This window comes from Carassius carassius, chromosome 34 (genome assembly GCF_963082965.1).
Source record: "Carassius carassius chromosome 34, fCarCar2.1, whole genome shotgun sequence".
In the NCBI taxonomy this organism is placed as follows: Eukaryota; Metazoa; Chordata; class Actinopteri; order Cypriniformes; family Cyprinidae; genus Carassius; species Carassius carassius.
The window spans coordinates 4,702,849-4,724,746 of NC_081788.1; the positions used below are offsets into that span (position 1 = coordinate 4,702,849).

A 21,898-nucleotide genomic window follows, 5' to 3' on the forward strand; every position below is an offset into this window, starting at 1 on the left:
CCTCTGATCCAGCTCAGCTGCTCTCAGTCTTCCAGTCCTCTGAGACTGGGGACCAAAGCTCAGACAACCAGTTTGACCCAATTCCAGTGCTTCTCTCCAAAAGCTCCAGCCAAGGTAAGGGAGATTGTGGAAGAGTGCACATGCATCCAAGTGTAGACGTATGCTTGTTAGACCCTGGCTTTGAGCTGTGAAATAGAATCGGACACACATGCTTTCATTTCTGCATCACAAACCGTCTTCGCCCTGTTTCACCCCAAAATCAAAAGAAGAAAAATGATGTCATTGTGACTTTTATTTTGCCAAATTCTCAATACTGTAATATCTTTTGATTGTTATGATTTAGTCATAATGACTTTTTACCCATTATTGTCAATGGTTATTCTCATTAAAGAAAAACAAAATACTGAGATAAAATAAGAATTAATTCACTTTTTATTTATATATATTTATTGTATGTGCAATTTGGGTCAATTAGATTTTTTTTTTTAAAGTAATTAATACTTTTAATCAGCAAGAATACATTTAGTTGATCAAAAGTGACTGAAAAAAAAAACATTTATAATGTTACAAAAGATTTTGGTTTCAAATATGATGCTTTTCTGTTTCTGTTTCTATTCATCAAAGAATAATTGCTCCCCCTTTTTTACAAAAAGTTCAAGCAGCACGGAGGTTTTCAACATTTTACTGTATCCTTAATCAAATAAAACATAAATTAAGAATAAAATAAACTATTTGACAGTAGTGTATATATTTTCTATTTATTTTACTGAGCGTTTGAGGGGAAATATGCCTATAAAAATACTGTTAAAAAAGCAGAAATAAAACTGACTTGAATTTTTGTAATTTCTTTGTGCACTTTCTTTTCTTTTGATTTTGGGATGAAAGATGACTTTCAAGTAAGAAATTCAAGTAAGTTTTCATGTACTACATTATTTACTAAACCTAAATCTAACGTAATCTATGATCTTAAAGTAGCATTACAGCGAATAGAATTCACCCTTAAAGCTTTTTGGGGCGTGCCATGCTCTTTAAATTTCCGCTATTCCCACACATAATCCTTACTTTGATGCTGCTCTGTTATCTTTTAGCGTTTTATGCTTTCTCTTTCCTGCTATTCATCTGGTTTTTGCTTTTTCTCTTCCCTCCTTTCTTTTCTCACGCCTCATCCCTAACTCACCCTCCGTCAACATCTTCTTTTCATCCTCATTCTTTCCCACATTTCTCACCTCCTTTCCTTTCTCTCTCTCTCTCTCTCTCTCTCTCTCTCTCTCTCTTCCTCTTTCCGGCATGTTCTAGGTGGTCATTCGCGCAGCAACAGTGGCTCTTCTGAGACCAGTCTGCCCTCGCTGGCACGCTCCCTTCTGCTGGTGGACCAACTCATCGACTTGTAGAAAAAACAGAGAGAGAGAGTTTCGAAACCTCAGTTTTAAGTAGTCGCATAAACCCTGTCCACCCTTGAGTGTCCTTGCGCATATTTTCCTTTGACATTCTTTTCACGTTTTCTGTATGTTTCTCTTCTGCTGATCCATAAACATTCTCATCACTCTATCATTGATTTATGCTTCACGCTTCAGGGTTTTTTAAACATGTATGACTCCGCTAGGTTGAAAGTCAATGATCAATAGATTAAGGTTTTTAACATGAAATTCATAATCCATTTATCTTTCAAAATAAAACAATATTCAATGACAAGTAATGCAGGAAGGGATTTGATTTAATTTCAGTTGAGGTTGGTAAGATATTAAAATGTTTTTTTTAAAGGAATCTGATGTTCACTAAGGCTGCAGTCATTTGATAAAAATAAGGTGAAAACAGCAATACTATGGGATATTATTATGGTAAAGCTGAATTTTCAGCATCATTACTCCTTGATCCTTCAGAAATCATTCTAATATGTTGATCTGCTGCTCAAGAAACTAATTTATTGTTATTCGTATTGAAAACAGTTGTGCTGCTTTCAAAATCAGCATAAACCTTTTGCACTACGGTGGAATTTACGCTTATAAAACATTCAAAATGTAATGATTTTCAACTAGAACTTTATTGCATATGATTAATAATGTCTTAGCAACATGTGAATGTGTAAGGATGTAAATGTGTATCATACTTTTACCTCTATTTGGTTAATTATAAAATTAAGAAATTCTTTGACATTTCAAATTATACATGAACTACAGAAGAACTAGTGTGATGCACAAAATGCATCAATATTTTTGAGAAATTTCATTTGAATATATAATGTATAATATATATAGATATATAATTAAATGTATAATAGATAACAAGATTTACCAGTTTAAATTAAATTAACACTAATAATAATTATTATTAATATTGTGCGTTTAGGATAATCGTAATGAATAAAAAGTTAGAACAGCATTTATTTAAAATAGAAATCTTTTGTAACATTATAAATGTCTTTACTGTCATTTTTGATAAATTTAATGCATCCTTGCTCAACAAAAGTATGAATTACTTAAAAAATAAACAAATAAATGAATGAAAGTCTTACTGACCCCAAACTTTTGCATGGTACTGTAGAGCATGCTAGCAGTGTCTAACATGTTTGAAGTCTTTGCAAGTGTATTGTATGTAACACACCACAGTACCCAAAAAGGTCTATGCCACTAAAACAGAAGTGTAAGCATTCACACACTTATGTGGAGTATGTTTAGGTCCTTAAAAGTGGTAAAGTTAAGGTTTACATTATTAGATTTAGCGTGTCCTGCAAAGTAGCTTTGCAGCATCACAGATAAACTGCTGTAAATAAACACTTGTCGAGGTGATTCTCTTTGCGGTTATTATAAACGGTCACATAGCTGTATTTAACGCTTGGATTTCAATCCTCTGTGATGTCCTTTCATCCCCTCATTTATTTTTTTAAGTCATTCTGTCTCTTCTCTTTAATTCATTCCTTCGTTCACTTGTTCATTAAACCCTAAGCTTCTATTTTTCTTTGCTTTTTGCTGTCTGACATTTATTGTGCCCTGTGCTACCACTATAGTGTACATTTGATATTTATATTTTTGATCCATTTGTGAATTATCCCCTGTAACGACACATTTAGATGAAAAGGAAACATATTGAGGGTAAATTAGACTGTGATTGTACAGGATAAATTTACAAACTGAGAATCTGTATAAATGCACATTATTCTCAAGATAAATGTAATAATGTAAAGATTATGTATCTGTATGTTAGAGCACAAAGTGTCAGTTGGATTTTCTTTCTGTCTGTGTGTTTCTTCATATGAAGGCTATTTTGGATAAACTTGAATATACAGATAGCGACTATCAGAGTTCTGCGGTTTTGAAAAGATTCTGTGTTCTATTACATTTCATCTATCAAGTTCGAAATGATAAATGTGAATAAATATAAGCTGTTCCAAAACCTCATGGGCTGTGCCTGTAGGCAGCGTTTAAAGGCGTTATTTATTTTTATTCAATACCTCCTCAAATAGCCTCTAGCTGTATTTTGAATCTAGACCTAAGAGATGTGTTTGTAAGTTTTCTAAGTTCACTTTGAGTAAATGTGTTTAGACTGAGCCTATGACGGACTGCTCCTCCTGAGGTCTGGTCTACCGTGTGACTTTCACCAGAAATGAGAGATTCAAATAAAATAATCAATGAAACATTCTGGAGTTACTGTCACAAAATTAGTTGTCACTGAATTGTGTTTTTCAACCGGCAGTGCAGATACTTTTGGAAATCAGGATATTGCAACAATGAATATAATTTCTCCTAGTTATGCCAAAATATTACTTTATTTATTTTTGAGTAATTGTGATTCTGATTTGTAAGTGAATTGTTCAACTGAATCAGTTCTTTTGTGTTCAGACTAGTGGTGGGCATGGATAATTTTTTTTTAATCTAGATTAATCTCACTGTAATCTTGGAATTAATCTAGATTAATCTAGGTTAAAATGGCTCATTTGAATTCTGCCGAAGGCGTTCAGAATATGTGTGCTACCCAAATAAAATAATGACTAAAAGTAACGTTAAGTCTTTTAGAACGGGTTTCTAAAGACAGGTGGTGCATTAGACCAGGGGCTCATCTCCTGTTTCCAAAATGCATCACAAACTGCTTGAGAAAGCTGTAAACTAATTCCACATTGCACAAGGTGCAAACAACTTTACGACTGTTTCACACATAATCCGTCTGCAGTGCGTATGAGTTTCGTATTTTTTAAGCACCCATGTTAACAGATTCCAGCATTCACCAGGTTTCGGTCTGTCAGTGCGCTCCTGGATCATTTACATACCGAGTAGCGGACTGCATACACACTGCAGATGGATTATGTGTGAAACAAGCGTCGTCTTGTCGAGGTTTCCATTGGGAAGCTTCTTTAAAAAAAAAAAATTCCCTGAAGCAAACCCGGCAGCATCTTAGCTGCATCCATGTTAGCACGTCACGTTTGATGTGGTAATTTCACAGTAGGCATACACACCGGTTTAAAGACTCATTCTCGCCCTCTACAGATTCGGCTAGGTATTCATCCGCGCTATAATATCAAGGTGAAAGTCATCATCATAGCTCGCGTAGTATAGACGCAGCTCCCAACCCAACTTTGAGAATAGATTAACGGCGATATTTTTTTTATCACCCGATAAGAGTCTCCCGTTAACACAGCACGTAAACGCCGATAACGGCCCACCACTAGTTCAGACTGGTTCAGAACTGGAGTGTGATTCCCAAAAGCATCGTTAGCCAACTATGGTTGCTAGTTACCAACAGTTCAGTGTTTCAGAGTTTCCCGAAACCATACTGTAGTTCCAATGAATATTCGCAAACAGCAATGCCACAGGCCTTGACCTGTGGTTAGAAGCATGAATCAAACATCAAATAAAGAAAAAAAAAAAAATTTTAAATAAAGAAGAAAGATTAATTATCAAACAGTCCTCAGGTGCCATGTTCCTGAGAAAGTGGAGTAAACTTCAAACTGAATGAACAACATGTATATCCTACAGGAAAAAAAGTGTACACCAATTACATACTGCATGTAAACTTGGTTTAAAAATTAATGCCTTTCAGTTGTTTTTTGTGTAAATGAACTATATAAAGTTTTATTTTGCAAAATATATTACTGCGCATGATGTCAATATCAACAGTCCAGTATTGTTGAACCAGCATGGTTCAAACGACAGAAGTGTGCATATGATACTACTGTTTTAGGAAAACTAGTTGAAACTAACTACATAATTTCTCCAATGATGCATCGTACTTTGTTTTATGGGAAACACACCCCTCCATAGATCATTTGCTTTTGTCTGAATCAAATGAGAATCAATTATTCAGTAATCACAAATTACTTGAAATGTTATGGAAAAGTGATAGAAATTCATTGACAAAATGAATTTTCTAGAAAGCAGGGCATAGATAATGCTGATACTAATACTTATAATCCTATATGATGACAAAATTAAAAACGTGATATTGTAAATTTCTGAAATTAACTCAGGATTTTATCAAAAATAAAAAGTTGACAACAGAAACAGATTAATATTCTTCAGGTTAACATTTTCTGTTTACTAGCTGAACAGTTCTAGTATCATTCGGTTCAAATATCTCAAAATATTGGCCTATATATCGGTATATCACTATCTGCAGGTGTCCGACATGACATTGACTCTTGACGAATCTCTGCAAAGTAACATTTACCAACACATACCAATTGTAAAACTATATACAGCTCAATATGAAAATATGTATGTTTGTATTTTAAAGAATAGATTTGTGGAAGCAGTAATAAAACACAGTCATTTCTTTTGAGATATAACTGCTTATAGTAGTATACCTAAATGTTGTTTTGTTAAATGACAAGAGCATTGTTTTATTTTGAGTTATTGTTTTGTTCAAAGCTTGTGCAAATGTTGCATCGGTAGAACATTGTTGTGTAATATTCAACCCAATCTCATGAGAAAATGTAACTCTTTTACAAGCTGCCGATTTACTATGAATTTTGCACAGTGTGATTCGTTTGATGCAAACGTGCAATTTAAAATGTAGGCCTTAAATCTAAGCATCAGTGGGACGTCAGCAAATTATAGAAAAAATTAAGGGTTGAGTAAAATTCATACAAATTAGCCAACATTTCACCAAATTGTAAAACGTGACATTATGAAATGTCATGAGATTGAGTTGGCAAGATTATGTTTATGTGATTTGTTTTCTATGTGATCAACCCTTAATTTCTTTTTGCTTTTCCCTCTTCCTCCCTTTGCTTGTTTTAATGTGGCTGACCTATGCAATCTGACTGTAGTGCTCATGTTACTCTTAGATATGCACCTAGCGGTGTGGCTAAGTAGTCTGACGTCTATCTTGTCGTAGGTAGTATTAGAGCGCATGTCAGGAGAAAATAATGACGATAACAAAAAAAAAGTCTTATCTATACTGGAATGCCATTGTGTTATCCATTTTTTTCCTTCTGTAGCCCTATCTTTTATGCGACAATGAAAATTTTTAAAAGAAGGATGTTGAATAAAAGTGTCGATGGGAACAGATATTTGTGTCCTAGTCTGTGTTCATGGATTATCAGGCATGCCACATTCAAATGCTGTGACTAAATGTCATATTGCAATCAGTTTTTTCTTTTCCTGGTCAAATCTAAACATGCTATGTGACTAAACACTACTTGGATCACACTGAAAACCCTAATAAGTTGACTCAAATGATGACTATATCATCAACAATAAGTAACCAATATCACCTGATCACATTTTGTCTTGCATTTGTGTGTTTTAGATAGCCAGAGAAAAAGTAATGTTTAAGAAATCAAGTCCCAATTAAACCAAACACTCATCTCCATCACGGTGACTACTAAACTTTGTCTTTTCAGTTAAGCATTTACTTCTTAATCTCTGTTAAGTCTCAGCATTTTTTATGAAATGAAGTCAAACTGGTAAGTGCAGATACAGAGATCTTGAGAGACAGACAAAATTAAGCGAGACCTGCCTTTTGTAATGATCTACTAATCAGTGCATTAGTTATCATGTTGCCAGGCAGAACTGCATGCATGGCCAATCACATTATATAAAGACCAGACTGAGCCATTTTAATAAATCAGTATTTTGAGTTGACAACTCTAGAAATCTTGTTACACAAACTTAGGTTTTTGATTTATAGACCCGAAATGTAACGTCTGGTCAAGATTACTTAAATATTTAAGTAAAGACAACATTTGGGTGTACAGTGTGTTCCTGTTGTGCAAATTAAACTTTCTAACTTTAAGGATGAATATGCCCGCGTTGTGATTAAAATTAACTTAACACACACTGTGCTGATTAATTAATATAACTTCCTGTTCAATGAGGGATTGATTGTTAGCTTATAAGAGCATGCCAGTTAAATGCTATTTTTTTTATTTTTGAAACATTGCTTTTATCAAAATATAATTTTATGTGACTTCTCATAAACAGCATGCATTCAAAATGTGAGGCTACTGAATTTTAAATTCCCTACAAATGAAAATCCTGTGATCATTTACTCCCCCTCATGCCATTTCAAACCTGTATGACTTTATTTCTATAAAAAACAAGATATTTTGAAGAATGTTTGGTCACCATTGACTTGCATTGTGTGGACAAAAATAACACTGAGAGTCTTCTCAGAATATATATTTTGTTTATGTTCTACAGAAAAAACAGTCATACACACGAGGGTGAACAAATGATGAAAGAAATTTCATTTCCCCCCACATCTTAGAGTTTTGCACTGCATCATATGTTCACACTTTTCAAATCAATTCAATATCTGCACAAGTGTTAAAGCTTTAGGTTTAGTGACATTTCTCATATATTGATATATATATATATTTGTCCTGCCTCATGAATGCTATTGTGTAAATATTTGCAAATGAAAGCACATTTTACACAGATACGGTCACATTTTACACAGATTAAAACTGATGCATTAACTAATTCTTAGTGTGCCGCTGTATTAATCCTGAATTTAATGCCAACCATTTCCTTCATCATGACGGTAAGACTTCCATCATGTCTCTGCTCTGCTCTGATCTCAGTTCAGTCTGTGTTTTCTGTAACCTCGTTTCCATGGCTCTCAATGCTTATTAGGGTCATTTGTCTATTGCTAGATACATCAAAAACTAAATGGAAGTGGGAGAACAAAAAACAAACATAGGGCTGTCTCTCTCTTTCTCTCTCTCTCTCTCTCTCTCTCTCTCTCTCTCTATATATATATATATATATACACGCACACACATTAGACTTCTGACATTTCTCAGAAATGTGTTTGGTTTATTGAAAGGCTAATAGTGACAGTTTGTGGAAACAAGGTTTGTGTTTGTCAGTGGTAACTGTCATAGACATTGACTGTTTGTGGTATTAGTTAGTACTGTATTTCTGTGGATTATACTGTAGTAGAATGTGCTTTATTTGTGCTTTATTGCTTCATTGTGTAATCATCTTGTAGTGGAGTGTGACATAGGACTCCCCATTTTTATATTCACTTGTTTAAAGTCCTGTCATTTACTCACTCTTATATTGTCCCAAACCTGTAGGACTTTTTATTCTATGGAACATTCTGAGAATTCTTTTCCCCCCATTCAGTGGAAGTCAATTGTCACCAAAACTCTTCTGATACCAATGCTCTTCAAAATGTCTTTTGTCTTCCACCAAAGAAAGTCATACGGGTTTGGAATGACATGAGGATAAATGATGACAGAATATTGAATTTTGGGTGAATGTTGCAACAATTGTCACGATACAGGCTGCAACAATATATGATTCTGGTTATTCCAATAATTCTGTGTATTTCTAGAAGGTCACAGTTTTTAATTTTAAAAACTTTTTGGTCATAATCATTGATTGTTCAAAATGATCCTCCTGCTATTGAATTCATACTCTAGTGTATTGGTGAAAGTGTCACTATCAATTTCCTTTCTACGGTTTTCTGTTTTGCAGAAGCCAGAGGCAAGAGTGATGGATATGAATCGCTTTTGGAGGGAGGTGACCTCAAGAACCCTGTGGAGGAGTGCTGTCTTCATTCCAGTGATGAAGACGATGGAGAAAAAGAAGGGGGGAAGTTACAAGTGAGTGGTGAAGAAATGCCAAGTCTAGACTGTAGTGGCTCCAGACCGTTACTTCAAGACTCGGATGACGACGACAACCAAAGTCCAGCATCTTCCAGAAACCTCCAGATGTCTTCCCAATCCGAGAAACCAGTTGAAAACCAGTCCTCTTTGGTTTCTCAAAACCACTCGCAATCACAAGCCCAGCATTCAGGCGCAGATCCAAGCGCCGACGTCTTCTCCAAAGCTCCGTTTCGAACCGGACAAGACGTAGACGCCGATGGGGACGTGTTCGCCAATGCACCTTTTCCTCGCCTTCCAGCTCAGCCTCGACAGCCTGATATTTTCCTTCAGGCGCCCTTTGGTAGGAAGAAGGAAGCTTCTGGAAAGGTTTACACCAATTCAAGATTTTTACATTCCCATCCGGGCTCTTCCCTTGACCAGAGCATCCTCGCCCAAGTGACCCCTCTGCCCTTTCGCCCCCAGGCACTTTCTAAGTATTCCCGACACTACGAAGGACCTGTGAACACAGACCCTGAACACAGCTCTGTGACATCTGAGGTGACCTCTGCTGACCCGTTTGTCTCGGCGCCCTTCCACCTTAAAGGCCGTCAAGAGAAACACTGAGAGAACGGCATCTGTGAAACCGGACCGTACTACTTCGGCCCCCTAAATGATAATGAAATGATAATGAAATGCTGTATACTGAGTGTAATTTATTCAAGAATGAAGCACATTTATTGCCTCTGGTGGTCTATCTCTGGGTCAGCGTTTGATTGTGATTGTGATCTTTTGCTACCTCAGATCATTCTCATGCTGTCGAGCTTCATTTCTGTCCATGTCCACAGAAAACGGATTCAGCAAGAATTATTTCCACTATTATGAAATGTTTGTATTATTCTCCCATCCTTTTACTGATGGTTTTCCCACTATCACTGGCAGAGTCACACATCCTGTCCAACTATTGATAATAAAATATATGTAATAAGTTTGATTTTCTCTCAGAACACACACAAAATTGTCAACCAAAATTACACTGGGCTATGAAAATACCTTGACATTTTAAATTAATCATTTACCTTCATCATAGTCCAGGTCATATTTCACCCCACATTTGTTGTTTACATATTTTAAGCACCCATTAAGATTTTTTTAAATTGTAACATTTATCATGACAATTTCCCTCCAAATTCTTACTACTATAATATGGAATATAAATAGTTATTTTTTTCACCTTTATGTTTTTTTTTTAATTTATTCAAATCTGTATAAATTCAGTACAGGAATACTTTATATTTTAAAATAATAAATGTGGTAATTTCATTAAAATTAGTGTTACAATGAAATAATAATAATAATTATCTTAATGGTCCTAAAATAAGATTCATTATCATTGAAGAAACATATATTGTTTTTTCTTTTCAACTTTTTCTTTTGATTTTAGTGGTCAAATGTGACCTGGATAGGTTATGTCTGTCAGATGTATTATGTCTGTATGCATTTGTTATACAAACACAACTAAATGCGGAAAGCATCAAATTGTCAAACGTTGCTTTAACCAAAAAAAAAAAATAATAACTGGAAAAACTGCAAAAACCTGATTGAATTGCAGTCCTGACATTATATATGACAGTTTTAAAATCTATTTTTAAAAAAACCTTTTAGATTATCCATATGCCGAATATCCATATGTTAAGAGTTTGCTTCTGATCATCATGTTTAGCATGAAAACCAATGAAAGGCAAACAGACATAAGCTCTAAGTATTGTACAAGCAACACAGAATCTAGTGCACGGTATGTTTATGGAAGTACAGTGTTTAAAATGATGTTTTTCATTTGGCACGTTAGTGTTGGGCTGGACATTAAATCCAATCGATGCTGGATTATATTGCACACGACCGTAATAGAATGTTACTTAGATTCTGTTCAGTGTAATATTTGTTTTCTAGTTAGGCTATAAATACACACTGCACATTCCCATTTATTATGTGTAAACACAGGCAGCTCTAGGAACAAGACGCTGTTATCTCTGCTGGTCACAGTATCCACTAAATCAGTTATTAAATGCAGTATGCATATATGCTCGAATTCAATCTGATCGCATGAACCACATTTCTTCTGCTGCATTGGTTTTCAGTACACCTGTTAAAATAGCAACTTTACAATACTTTATATTTATACTTTAATAACTTTAAAATACACTTTTTTCACTAACACTAAGAGTTGAGGTAAAGTTTATATTACAGGAGGTGAATTTTAGGTGTTTGTCCACATTGCTCTTTGTGGAAAGGTGTTTTATATGAGTCTGTGATTGGGGATTGTTCATATTTTTTTTTATGCTTATGATTGTTTGGTGGCCTTGTGAATGAATCCGGAAGCACTTGTCTTTTGAAATATTTGAGTTATGCAAAACACTCACTGGTGTAGAATCTGTATCTAACAATAAATGAAACTTATTTAAAAGGTGTCATTGTGTTGATTTAATACAGCAAATCATCAAGATCGTGTGAGCGTGAAGACTGCAAATGATGGAAATGAATAAATTACAATTGAAACTAAAGTTATTTTAAATGATTAATAGTATTATTTCACAATGTTTACTGTATTTTTTTTTTTTAATGAGCATAAGAGACATCTTTCCAAAAAAGAAAGAAACTTGACTGGTAAGTTAGTATGTATATTGTAAACAATTATTATTACATTATTTAATTATTAAATAATATTAAAGAATAATAACTACTATAATAGTGTGCCTTAAAGCATTTCGATGGTAAATACGCTTATAAACTACAATGACATTTGCTCTGTCCAGTTCTGTGTTTGTAAAGGGATGGGTACAAGGAATTAACCAAAGACAATTAATAAACCCTGCCATCTGGCGGTCCAAGTGGGCGGGAAAATATCTAATACGCGTTTCTTATGTGTGGTTCTTCCTGCAAGGGGCGAAGAAAAGTATGTTCCTCGTGACATCACCTATATTTAGATTAGTAAATAATGATATATATATATTTTTTTTTACATATACCTGACCAGTTAAAATTGACCTCTAGACCCCCATCCGCAGATTCTAAGGTAACTTACCAGCAATCATTTGATTTGATTTGATTTTTTTCAACATATAAAGGTACTGAACAAGTATAAACTATAACAAAGAAATAAAAAATTTACAGTGCAACATAAATAATAATACAAGTATATGTATATTTGTTTTGCTTTACTGTATTTCAACCCAAGTAGTAACTCAGTATAATTTTTCTCTTCTATCTGAAATAACAAAATGTTGGGTTTTCTTTTAGCCCAATTCTCCTGCTTTTTCTGTGAACGTAGGTTCTCGAAAGTTAAACCAGCCTTTTATGCGTTTCATATTGAGTTTGTTTTGTATTCAAAAGCCGTTAAAATGATGAAAAAGAAAAAATGAAATATTTCTGTTTACTACTGAGTATGATCTACAATAAAAACCCTAAAGTATATATTTTTTATTTTATTTTATTTATTTTTTCCCTCTCTCTCATTTTGTTATGTCTCTTTCTGTTGTATTTAGATGCACCTATTCTGTATATTGTAATGTGAAGATGTTTTGATAAAGCCAAGTTGTTAGTACATTAATGTGAGCGTGTGAACATGTGAACGTTCTTTGCGTCATCAGTTTACGACTGCACTCACGAGCGCACATATACACAAGAGGTGCGAAGTCCACGTGACCTAGGGCTTCTTCTTCTTCTGCCCTTTTTTTTTTTTTTAGCAAAGTTGCGATTAAAAAAAAATCCCTGGTCGCGGGTTCCTGAATGTTAATCAAACTCGCGCATTGTATTAATGTGCTTTTGCGATACAATAATGCGCTCTCGACATTTGTCAGTAAAATAACGCCATAGGGCAATAAAAGTGCTGCAGCGTAATTTGCCAAATGTTCCGCCCTCTTCTCCCCCTCTTTGGAGAAAAAAAAAGGAGGAGTGGGACGACTTTCTTTTTGTCTGATTTTTTATTTGTACAGTATTGTTGTAATGTATTAATTAGCTATCACGGGCATAAAAAAAAAAAAAAAAAAAAAAAAAATATATATATATATATAAAACAAGTAGTCCTATACTAGTAATGAGAGGAAATATGGTTGAAATAGCCTATATTTTAGTAGGCTATAAATATGTGGCTATTTTACAGCTCCCCTTTGAAGCTCTTGTGTTTTTCTCCTTTTCCATCTTTCCAATCTAATTCTGCACGCATGTGATTGGAGATGAGTTTTGTTCCCACTTTTATCGCAGTTGCTGATTTTTGTAAAACAGCTTCTGTTTTTGCTTTTCAGATAAAAGAGTTGTTTCAGTTTAATATGGTGCAGGCTCATTTATTGATAATAAATAGGTCTAACTGATAATAAATAATATTGATGATAATAAATCATCAAAAATATTGGGTTTGTTTTGGGCTTGTTTTTGAAGCGAGAGTCGTCAACAGTGATGTACACTGTCCACAGTTTATATTTCTGAAAACTATGCATAGATACGTGCAGCAATTATAATCGTTTATGATTGACTGAGTGATTGAAATAAGGGTCCACGTGGTTCTGACACGAGCCAGGAGTCACTTGATGGCATTATTTATGATCAATAGGTATGCATTCATTACATTGAAAGTATAGTGCTCGCTGAGGATTTAGTTCATAGATGTTCTTATTTCTTCAGTTTAATCATTAGTTCGATGCAGACTACATCACACTTCTGTTCAGTTGTACAGTCTGACTTAGGACACTTCATCTTAGATTTACTTTAAAACACTTTCCTCCCCTTATTTTTCTATGGTTCTTTTTTACATGCAACTTGCTCTCGTGTCACACTGCAAGAGCTGTTTAAGGCAATTGCAAAAAAGGTTATAAAAAGAATGAAAAATATACAGAAAATTGAATAAGATACAAGTACATAAATATATACAGTTTCACTTAAACTACTCTGTAGGTAAAAAAAAAAAAAATTATTTATCAGCAACCTGTCATTCCATTTGACAGCGTTTGTTTTGATGTGATCAGGTATTTAGAGGAGGAAGAGGAGGAGGAGGACAGTGAATCCAGCAGAGAGTCTTGTTCCAGAGCTTTACTGGCTAAACTTCAGGAGCAGGTCGAAGCCAGAGAACAGCAGAGTGGATGAAGAACAGAAGAAAAGAAAATGTGAAGAACTAGAGACTACAGGGAATACAGTTTAAAAAAACAAAGAGTGAAAACTTGAGGAAAAACAGGTCTTGCAGATGAAGCTGACAGTTCAGCTAAAAAGAAGAAAAAACACAAAACATTGTCCACAGAATATGAGAGTGCAAATATGGGTAATGCTGCCTTACTACTATGTTTGGTTATTTTTAAATTAATCTAGACGAGCTTGTTGATTTTGGTGGGCTTGAAACATTTTGGCACATTTTACCACAAATAGGATCCCTGTTTATATCTGATAATGATATAATAAGTTTGTAGGAATCACAGAAACAAGTGAAAGTGACCTAGAGGAAAGTGAGAAGACTGAAGAGTCTGTGGACAGTCAGATCAGTCAGGAAGCAGAAGCAGCAGACCAGCTTTAAAGAGAAGACCGTGCAAAAGGTAGCATGGGAAATATCTTTAAGTTCTGAATGAAACTTGAATGTGTTGAATGTGGTGTCCTGTAAAGAAATGTTTCTGCACAGTTGCAGGTCAAAAAAGTATTGCTCTAGTGGTTGGCACAGCCTGACATCATTCAGAGAGACATTACGAAGAACCTCGTTCCCATCAGTGAGGTGCCAGGCGTCTGTCCCACACCGCTGAAGAAATTAGAAACTAATGGGATACAGAGCTTCTTTCCAGGTAAAAGGGAGCGATGATTTATGGCCATTGTATTAAACACAAAGATGGTTATACTGCAATTTACATGAGGGGCCTTGTCGTTGTTAGTGCCATGCTCCTTGTTTTTTTTTTTTGCAATTCAAATTTATTTTGTGCAATTCTCCTCTTTGTGCACTATACACTTTTCACACACACTGCTGTATGAACATAATCCCACAAAAGACAGTAATATGTGTGTGTTTACGTGCACTACAAATCGTGCACTACAAATCGTCTTGCACTGTTCCCCAGCCAGCTGCTTGACTTACAATGTTTCTCTTTGCACTTGTACAGTATTATATGAAGCATTCATACAGTCTTTATATTTTATTTTTCAGTCTATGTATAGGTAAACATTTATATATAGTATATTCATATTCAAAATCTGTCAGTGGGTTAGTCGTGTATAGGCACAGTGTTTATGTGTAGCATTTGTATAGTTTGTATTTTTTAATTTATGTATAGGTAAACATTTATATATAGTATATTTATAGTCAAAATCTGTAAGTTAGTTGTCAAAGTCAAAGTCACCTTTATTTATATAGCGCTTTAAACAAAATACATTGCGTCAAAGCAACTGAACAACATTCATTAGGAAAACAGTGTCAATAATGCAAAAATGACAGTTAAAGGCAGTTCATCATTGGATTCAGTTATGTCATCTCTGTTCAGTTAAATAGTGTCTGTGCATTTATTTGCAATCAAGTCAACGATATCGCTGTAGATGAAGTGTCCCCAACTAAGCAAGCCAGAGGCAACAGCGGCAAGGAACCGAAACTCCATCGGTGACAGAATGGAGAAAAAAACCTTGGGAGAAACCAGGCTCAGTTGGGGGGCCAGTTCTCCTCTGACCAGACGAAACCAGTAGTTCAATTCCAGGCTGCAGCAAAGTCAGATTGTGCAGAAGAATCATCTGTTTCCTGTGGTCTTGTCCTGGTGGTCCTCTGAGACAAGGTCTTTACAGGGGATCTGTATCTGGGGCTCTAGTTGTCCTGGTCTCCGTTGTGTTTCAGGGATGTAGAGGTCCTTTCTAGGTGCTGATCCAGCATCTGGTCTGGATACGTACTGGATCCGGGTGACTGCAGTGACCCTCTGATCTGGACACAGACTGGATCTGGTGGCTATGGTGACCTCGGAACAAGAGAGAAACAGACAAATATTAGCGTAGATGCCATTCTTCTAATGATGTAGCAAGTACATAGGGTGTTATGGGAAGTGTTTCCGGTTCCGGTTTACCTAATTAATGCAGCCTAAAAATCCTTTAACGGATTTGGATAATAAAAGCATATTAGTATGTTATGTGTATGCCAGGTTAAAGAGATGGGTCTTTAATCTAGATTTAAACTGCAAGAGTGTGTCTGCCTCCCGAACAATGTTAGGTAGGTTATTCCAGAGTTTGGGCTCCAAATAGGAAAAGGATCTGCCGCCCGCAGTTGATTTTGATATTCTATATTATCAAATTGCCTGAGTTTTGAGAACGTAGCGGACGTAGAGGATTATAATGTAAAAGGAGCTCATTCAAATACTGAGGTGCTAAACCATTCAGGGCTTTATAAGTAATAAGCAATATTTTAAAATCTATACGATGTTTGATAGGGAGCCAGTGCAGTGTTGACAGGACTGGGCTAATATGGTCATACTTCTTGGTTCTAGTAAGAACTCTTGCTGCTGGATTTTGGACTAGCTGTAGTTTGTTTACCAAGCGTGCAGAACAACCACCCAATAAAGCATTACAATAATCTAACCTTGAGGTCATAAATGCATGGATTAACATTTCTGCATTTGACATTGAGAGCATAGGCCGTAATTTAGATATATTTTTGAGATGGAAAAATGCAGTTTTACAAATGCTAGAAATGTGGCTTTCTAAGGAAAGATTGCGATCAAATAGCACACCTAGGTTCCTAACTGATGACGAAGAATTGACAGAGCAACCATCAAGTCTTAGACAGTGTTCTAGGTTATTACAAGCAGAGTTTTTAGGTCCTATAATTAACACCTCTGTTTTTTCAGAATTTAGCAGTAAGAAATTACTCGTCATCCAGTTTTTTATATCGACTATGCAATCCATTAGTCTTTCAAAATGGTGTGTTTCACCGGGCCATCTGCACATGGATTTATCATTAACATTTGTTTCTCTGGATAATGTTATATGAAGCACCATTACTTCAAATGAGTTATACTTGTAGCCTGCCCTCTGAGAAATCCTGAAAACGTTGTTATAAATTGAAGCAACACCTCCCCCTTTGCCTTTTAGACGTGGCTCATGTTTATAACAGTAATCTTGGGGGGTGGACTCATTTAAAATAATGTAATCATCAGGTTTTAGCCAGGTTTCTGTCAAACAGAGTACATCTATATTATGATCAGTGATCATATTATTTACAAAAAGTGTTTTCGTAGAAAGGGATCTGATATTCAATAAGCCAAGCTTTATCATTTGTTTATCCATATTGCTTCTGTTTTTTATTTGTTAAACCTCAATTAAATTGTTAATCTTAACTTGGTTTGGACGTTTTTTGTTTTTTCTAGTTCGGGGAACAGACACAGTCTCTATAGTGTGATATCTAGGTGAAAAAGTCTCTATGTGCTGAGAATTAACTGACCTCTGTGACGGGAGGAAGCTAGCAGACGGTCGGTTTAGCCAGTCTGTCTGCTTCCTGACCTGGGCCCCAGTTAGTCAAGTATAAACACTAAGACTATTTGCCATATTTCTAGAGAGAAGAGTGGCGCCACCCCAGGAGGGATGAAGACCATCTCTTTTAAACAGGTCAGGTCTGCCCCAAAAGCTCGTCCAATTGTCTATGAAACCTATGTTATTCTGTGGGCACCACTTAGACATCCAGCCATTGAGTGATGACAATCTGCTATGCATCTCATCACCACGGTAAGCAGGGAGGGGACCAGAGCATATTACAGTGTCTGACATCGTGCTTGCAAGTTCACACACCTCTTTAATGTTATTTTTTGTGATCTCCGACTGGCGAAGTCGAACATCATTAGCGCCGGCATGAATAACAATCTTACTGTTTGCCAAGATGTCAGGCGCTCTGGCTCCCGGTAAACATTTGACTATGGTGGCTGGTGTCTCTATATTCAAGGTCTGTACAATAGAATCACCAATAACTACAGCACTTTCATCAGGTTTCTCAGTGGGTGCATCACTGAGTGGGGAGAACCTGTTTAATGTTTTGATCGGAACAGAAGAGCGGTGTTTTGACCCACGACTACGCTGCCTCACCATCACCCAGTTGCCCTGCTGCAGGGGCTCTGTTGCTGGAACTGAACAATGTACAGGAATCCCTGAGCTAGATGCATCCAAAGCCGTATCTAGAGCCCTAACATTCTTACTGTCCTCAATTAAAGTTTGGATGCGTGTCTCTAATTCTAAAATCTTCTCTGTCAGCCTAACTATTTCCCTGCATTTATCACATGTGACTCCCTCATCAGCGACAGAGATAGATAAACTGTACATGTGGCAAGAGGTGCAAGTAACAATGACGGGAGAAGCCATTACTCACCGTGCTTGATGAAATATTCTTACTGCGGTTGTTTGATGAACTTGTGAAAAACTGGAGCGAGGGAGAGGAGAAAAGAAAAAAGTTGTATATAGGTTTATACTGTTTTACTTCATTGTTGTATGATTGTTTTTATGTAGCGTGTCCTGTGAGGCACGGCATTATGTCCACCCATGTAGCGGAATGACAATAAAGCTCACCTTGAATTGACTCGTTTGAGCTGCAGAAGTGCATTAGAAGATGGCAGCGCATCATTTATCTTTGTGTTTTCAGACCCAGAGACATCTGTGTATCTGCACCTACAGGAAGTGAAAGACATTGGTGTTCGTCATACCTGTTGTACAGGTACATGTACAAACAATGAATTACTTTTGAATGTACATTTATTTGTCTTTCTAAAACACCAGTGTTAGAGAACTGTGGCCTAGCAGTTAGTTTAGTAAGTTTGCTCATGGCATTTCCTGGATTTTGTTTTTGAAAAGATGCTTTTAAAATAAGTTCAAAGTTCTGTTTAAACATCAGTATTGTGAAATATTACAATAGTAATAGTATCTTATAAAATGTAATTTATTCCTGTGATCAAAGCTGTATTTTCAGCATCATTACTCACATGACACTGAAGACTGGAGTAATTATGCTGAAAATTTAAATGAATTAAAATACATTTAAACATATATTACAATAGAAATCAGTTATTTTAAACTGTAATATTACTATTTCACAGTATTATTGTTTTTAATGTATTCAATCAAACGAATGCAGTCTTGGTGAGCAGAAGAGACTTCTTTTAAAAACTTTTGAAAAATGTATTGACCTTTTTGAATGGTAGTGAAGGAATAGTTCACCCAAAAATAAAATCCAGAATATAGATGAGTTTGTTTCTTCCACTTTCTCTAAAGTGAATGGGTGCCATCAGAATGAGAGTCCAAACAGCTGATAAAAACTCACAATAATCCACAGCACTCATCACAATTTCACCATCAAATTAGACACATCAACCATAACTTCAAAAACAGCCAGAAACCTTGGAGTTATGATTGATGATCAGCTGACTTTCTCAAACTACATTGCTAAAACTGTCCGGTCCTGCAGATTTGCTTTATTCAAGATCAAGCCCTTTCTTTCTGAACATGCTTCACAACTTCTTGTTCAAGCTCTTGTTCTGCTCTCTTGACAGGTCTTCCAGCCAGTTCTATCAAATCTTTACAAATTAATCCAGAAACTAATTTTTAATGAGCCGAAAAGAATGCCGTCACACCTCTGTTTATCAATGTGCACTGGCTACCAATAGCTGCTCACATAACATGCAAGGCATTGATGTTTGCTTACAAAACCACCACTGGCTCATCACCCCTTTACTTAAATTCATTACTTAAGAGTTATGTGCCCTCTAGAAGCTTGCGCAGAGCTTATTGGCAGCTTTTACAGACATGGATAACACACGTGATTCTACTGTAGGACAAGGCTTAAAGGGGTCATATAATGCGATTTCATTTTTTTGAGTGTTACAAGCTCTTGGTGCATGAAGAAGAAGATCTGTAAAGTTGCAAAGACTAAAGTCTCAAACCCAAAGAGATATTCTTTATCAAAGATAAGACTCTGCCACGACCCCCTAAAATGGCTCATTCAAACACACCCTCACATGTCGACGTCACTATGTGGAAAATTTGCATAATGCCACCCAAATGTTCACGCAAAGGTAGGAGGTGTGGTTTCAGTAACTGCAGTGTTAAAGCAGTCATGTCCGGGAGATGCTGTGTGTTTCTAGGAGAAAGCAAAAGCACTTTATTTGGCCTTCAGAAGTAGATGCATTTAAGAATCTTTAAGATTACTTACAACAGAACAGCAACGCATTTTATGGACGACCGTTTCGTGAACCTACTGTAGGAGAGGAGGTCATTCTGACTTTGCTACGATGGATTTGGAGTTTTGCGCATCGCATGGGTGTGTGTGTGTGTGTGTGTGTGAGAGAGAGAGAGAGAGAGGGTCACACAGTGGAGTCAGCTGTCTTAACCGTCCGTGGCTTGTGTACTGCAAACATACACGAGCTTCATCACTGTGTCTGTCACACGACACTGTTCCTCTTTTGGGCTTGAACTGATGGTAAAACTAAGGACATTATTAACTGTCTTTACATTTATTTTGAAATATGAAACTTGTGATTATGGAAAAGGGCGTTACATTTCAGACAAGTGCTTGCAGTGCACAATCACAATGCACTGGGTCAGTTGGCCAATCAGAGCAGACTGCGCTTGTCAGAAGGAGGGACTTTGTAGAAAATGATGCTTCCCTTTCATAGGTCACTTCAATGCTGCGGTGACGTCACCACTATGGGAACACTTCGGTGTGACGAATGTCTGAAGCCCTATACCATCCCGCCAATCCTATTGGCCAAATAGCGCCATTTAACTCAGATTTCATTCCTTCAGTAACGAAGCGAATCTAGCGAATCTTCTGTGCCCTATTATCACGCGTTCTCCAGCGATCTTCACGAGCAGTATTTCTCCTCTCCGTGGACGCGATGAGTCTCAGGAAATGCAAAGAGCCGTGTACTAGGTACATCGTGAAAGGGGACACTCATGACAGGTGCGTAGTTTGCCTAGGCTTGCACCACGCACAGGCGGCACTTAGCGGCCTTTCTTCATGCCCCCATTGCGATGGTCTGCGGCTCAGAGTGCTGCGCTCGAGGGTAGATGTTTTTTCTGATGTCGCCCCCGTGTCTAACCCCCCCATGTCACTTCTGCGACTGCCGAGGCACCGCACGAGGTGATAGCTTGGGGTGACACATGCGACATGGATTTTGAGGACAGCTCAGCGCTGGAATATTCTCCACATCGCTCGCTCTCCCCTACCCTAGTGCAGAGGAAAACTTTTATCGAGCCTGTCGTCTTTTCCTGCGAGGATTTACGGCCCACACCGGAGGCATGTAGTGCCATCTCCTTCGGTTGTGGACGCCATGTTGACGACGTTTTATCCACCGCGGCCTCGGGGTCTGAGGACTTCGCGGCCGACACTAGCCCTCTCCCTCCTAGTGGACAGGAGAGGCGTGTTTCCCCCTCCTACAGCGAGCTGTTGGACGTGGTTTCTCGTGCGGTGGGTACATTGGGGCTGGAATGGGAGATTGAGAAGGCCGAGGCCCAACCTTCTTCGAAGCTGGACGACCGTTTTCTAACCAGTCGGACACCTGCACAGCCCCGGAGGCCTTTACCTTTTTTCCCGGACCTCCACCAGGAGGTTTCGAGGTCTTGGAAACAGCCGTTCTCGGCAAGGATTACGAACGCTGCGGCTGCGGATTTCGCCACCATTTCTGACATGGCAAACCATGGCTATGCAGCGATACCGCCGGTGGAAGAGAATCTCGCCGAGCACCTCGCGCCTAATTCGGCCGCGGCGTGGAAGTCTCGCCCCCTTCTTCCCTCTAAGGCGTGTCGAGTCACGTCCAGTTTAGTGGGGAAATCCTACATGGCCGCTGGCCAGGCGGCTGCTTCGCTCCATTCTATGGCGGAGCAGTTAAAAGGATT

The 21,898-nt window shown here is 37.1% G+C and overlaps 1 protein-coding gene across 10 annotated transcripts in view; it reads left to right on the plus strand.

The window, feature by feature from the left end:
* The window catches only part of LOC132115349 (AP2-associated protein kinase 1-like), a 48,329-nt gene extending 38,316 nt beyond the window's left edge, over nt 1-10,013 (plus strand). For 5 of the 10 annotated variants that reach the window (XM_059523775.1, XM_059523777.1, XM_059523776.1 and 2 more), the window contains 2 exons: nt 1-114; nt 8,919-10,013. In XM_059523775.1, coding sequence (XP_059379758.1) covers nt 1-114; nt 8,919-9,652 — 848 coding nt within the window. In that variant the 3' untranslated portion in view covers nt 9,653-10,013. Of the gene's footprint in view, nt 115-1,296; nt 2,096-8,918 lie in introns of those variants that run through there. The other 5 variants (XM_059523779.1, XM_059523781.1, XM_059523782.1 and 2 more) reach the window with 2 other exon arrangements.
* Nucleotides 10,014-21,898: the final 11,885 nt, after the last annotated feature.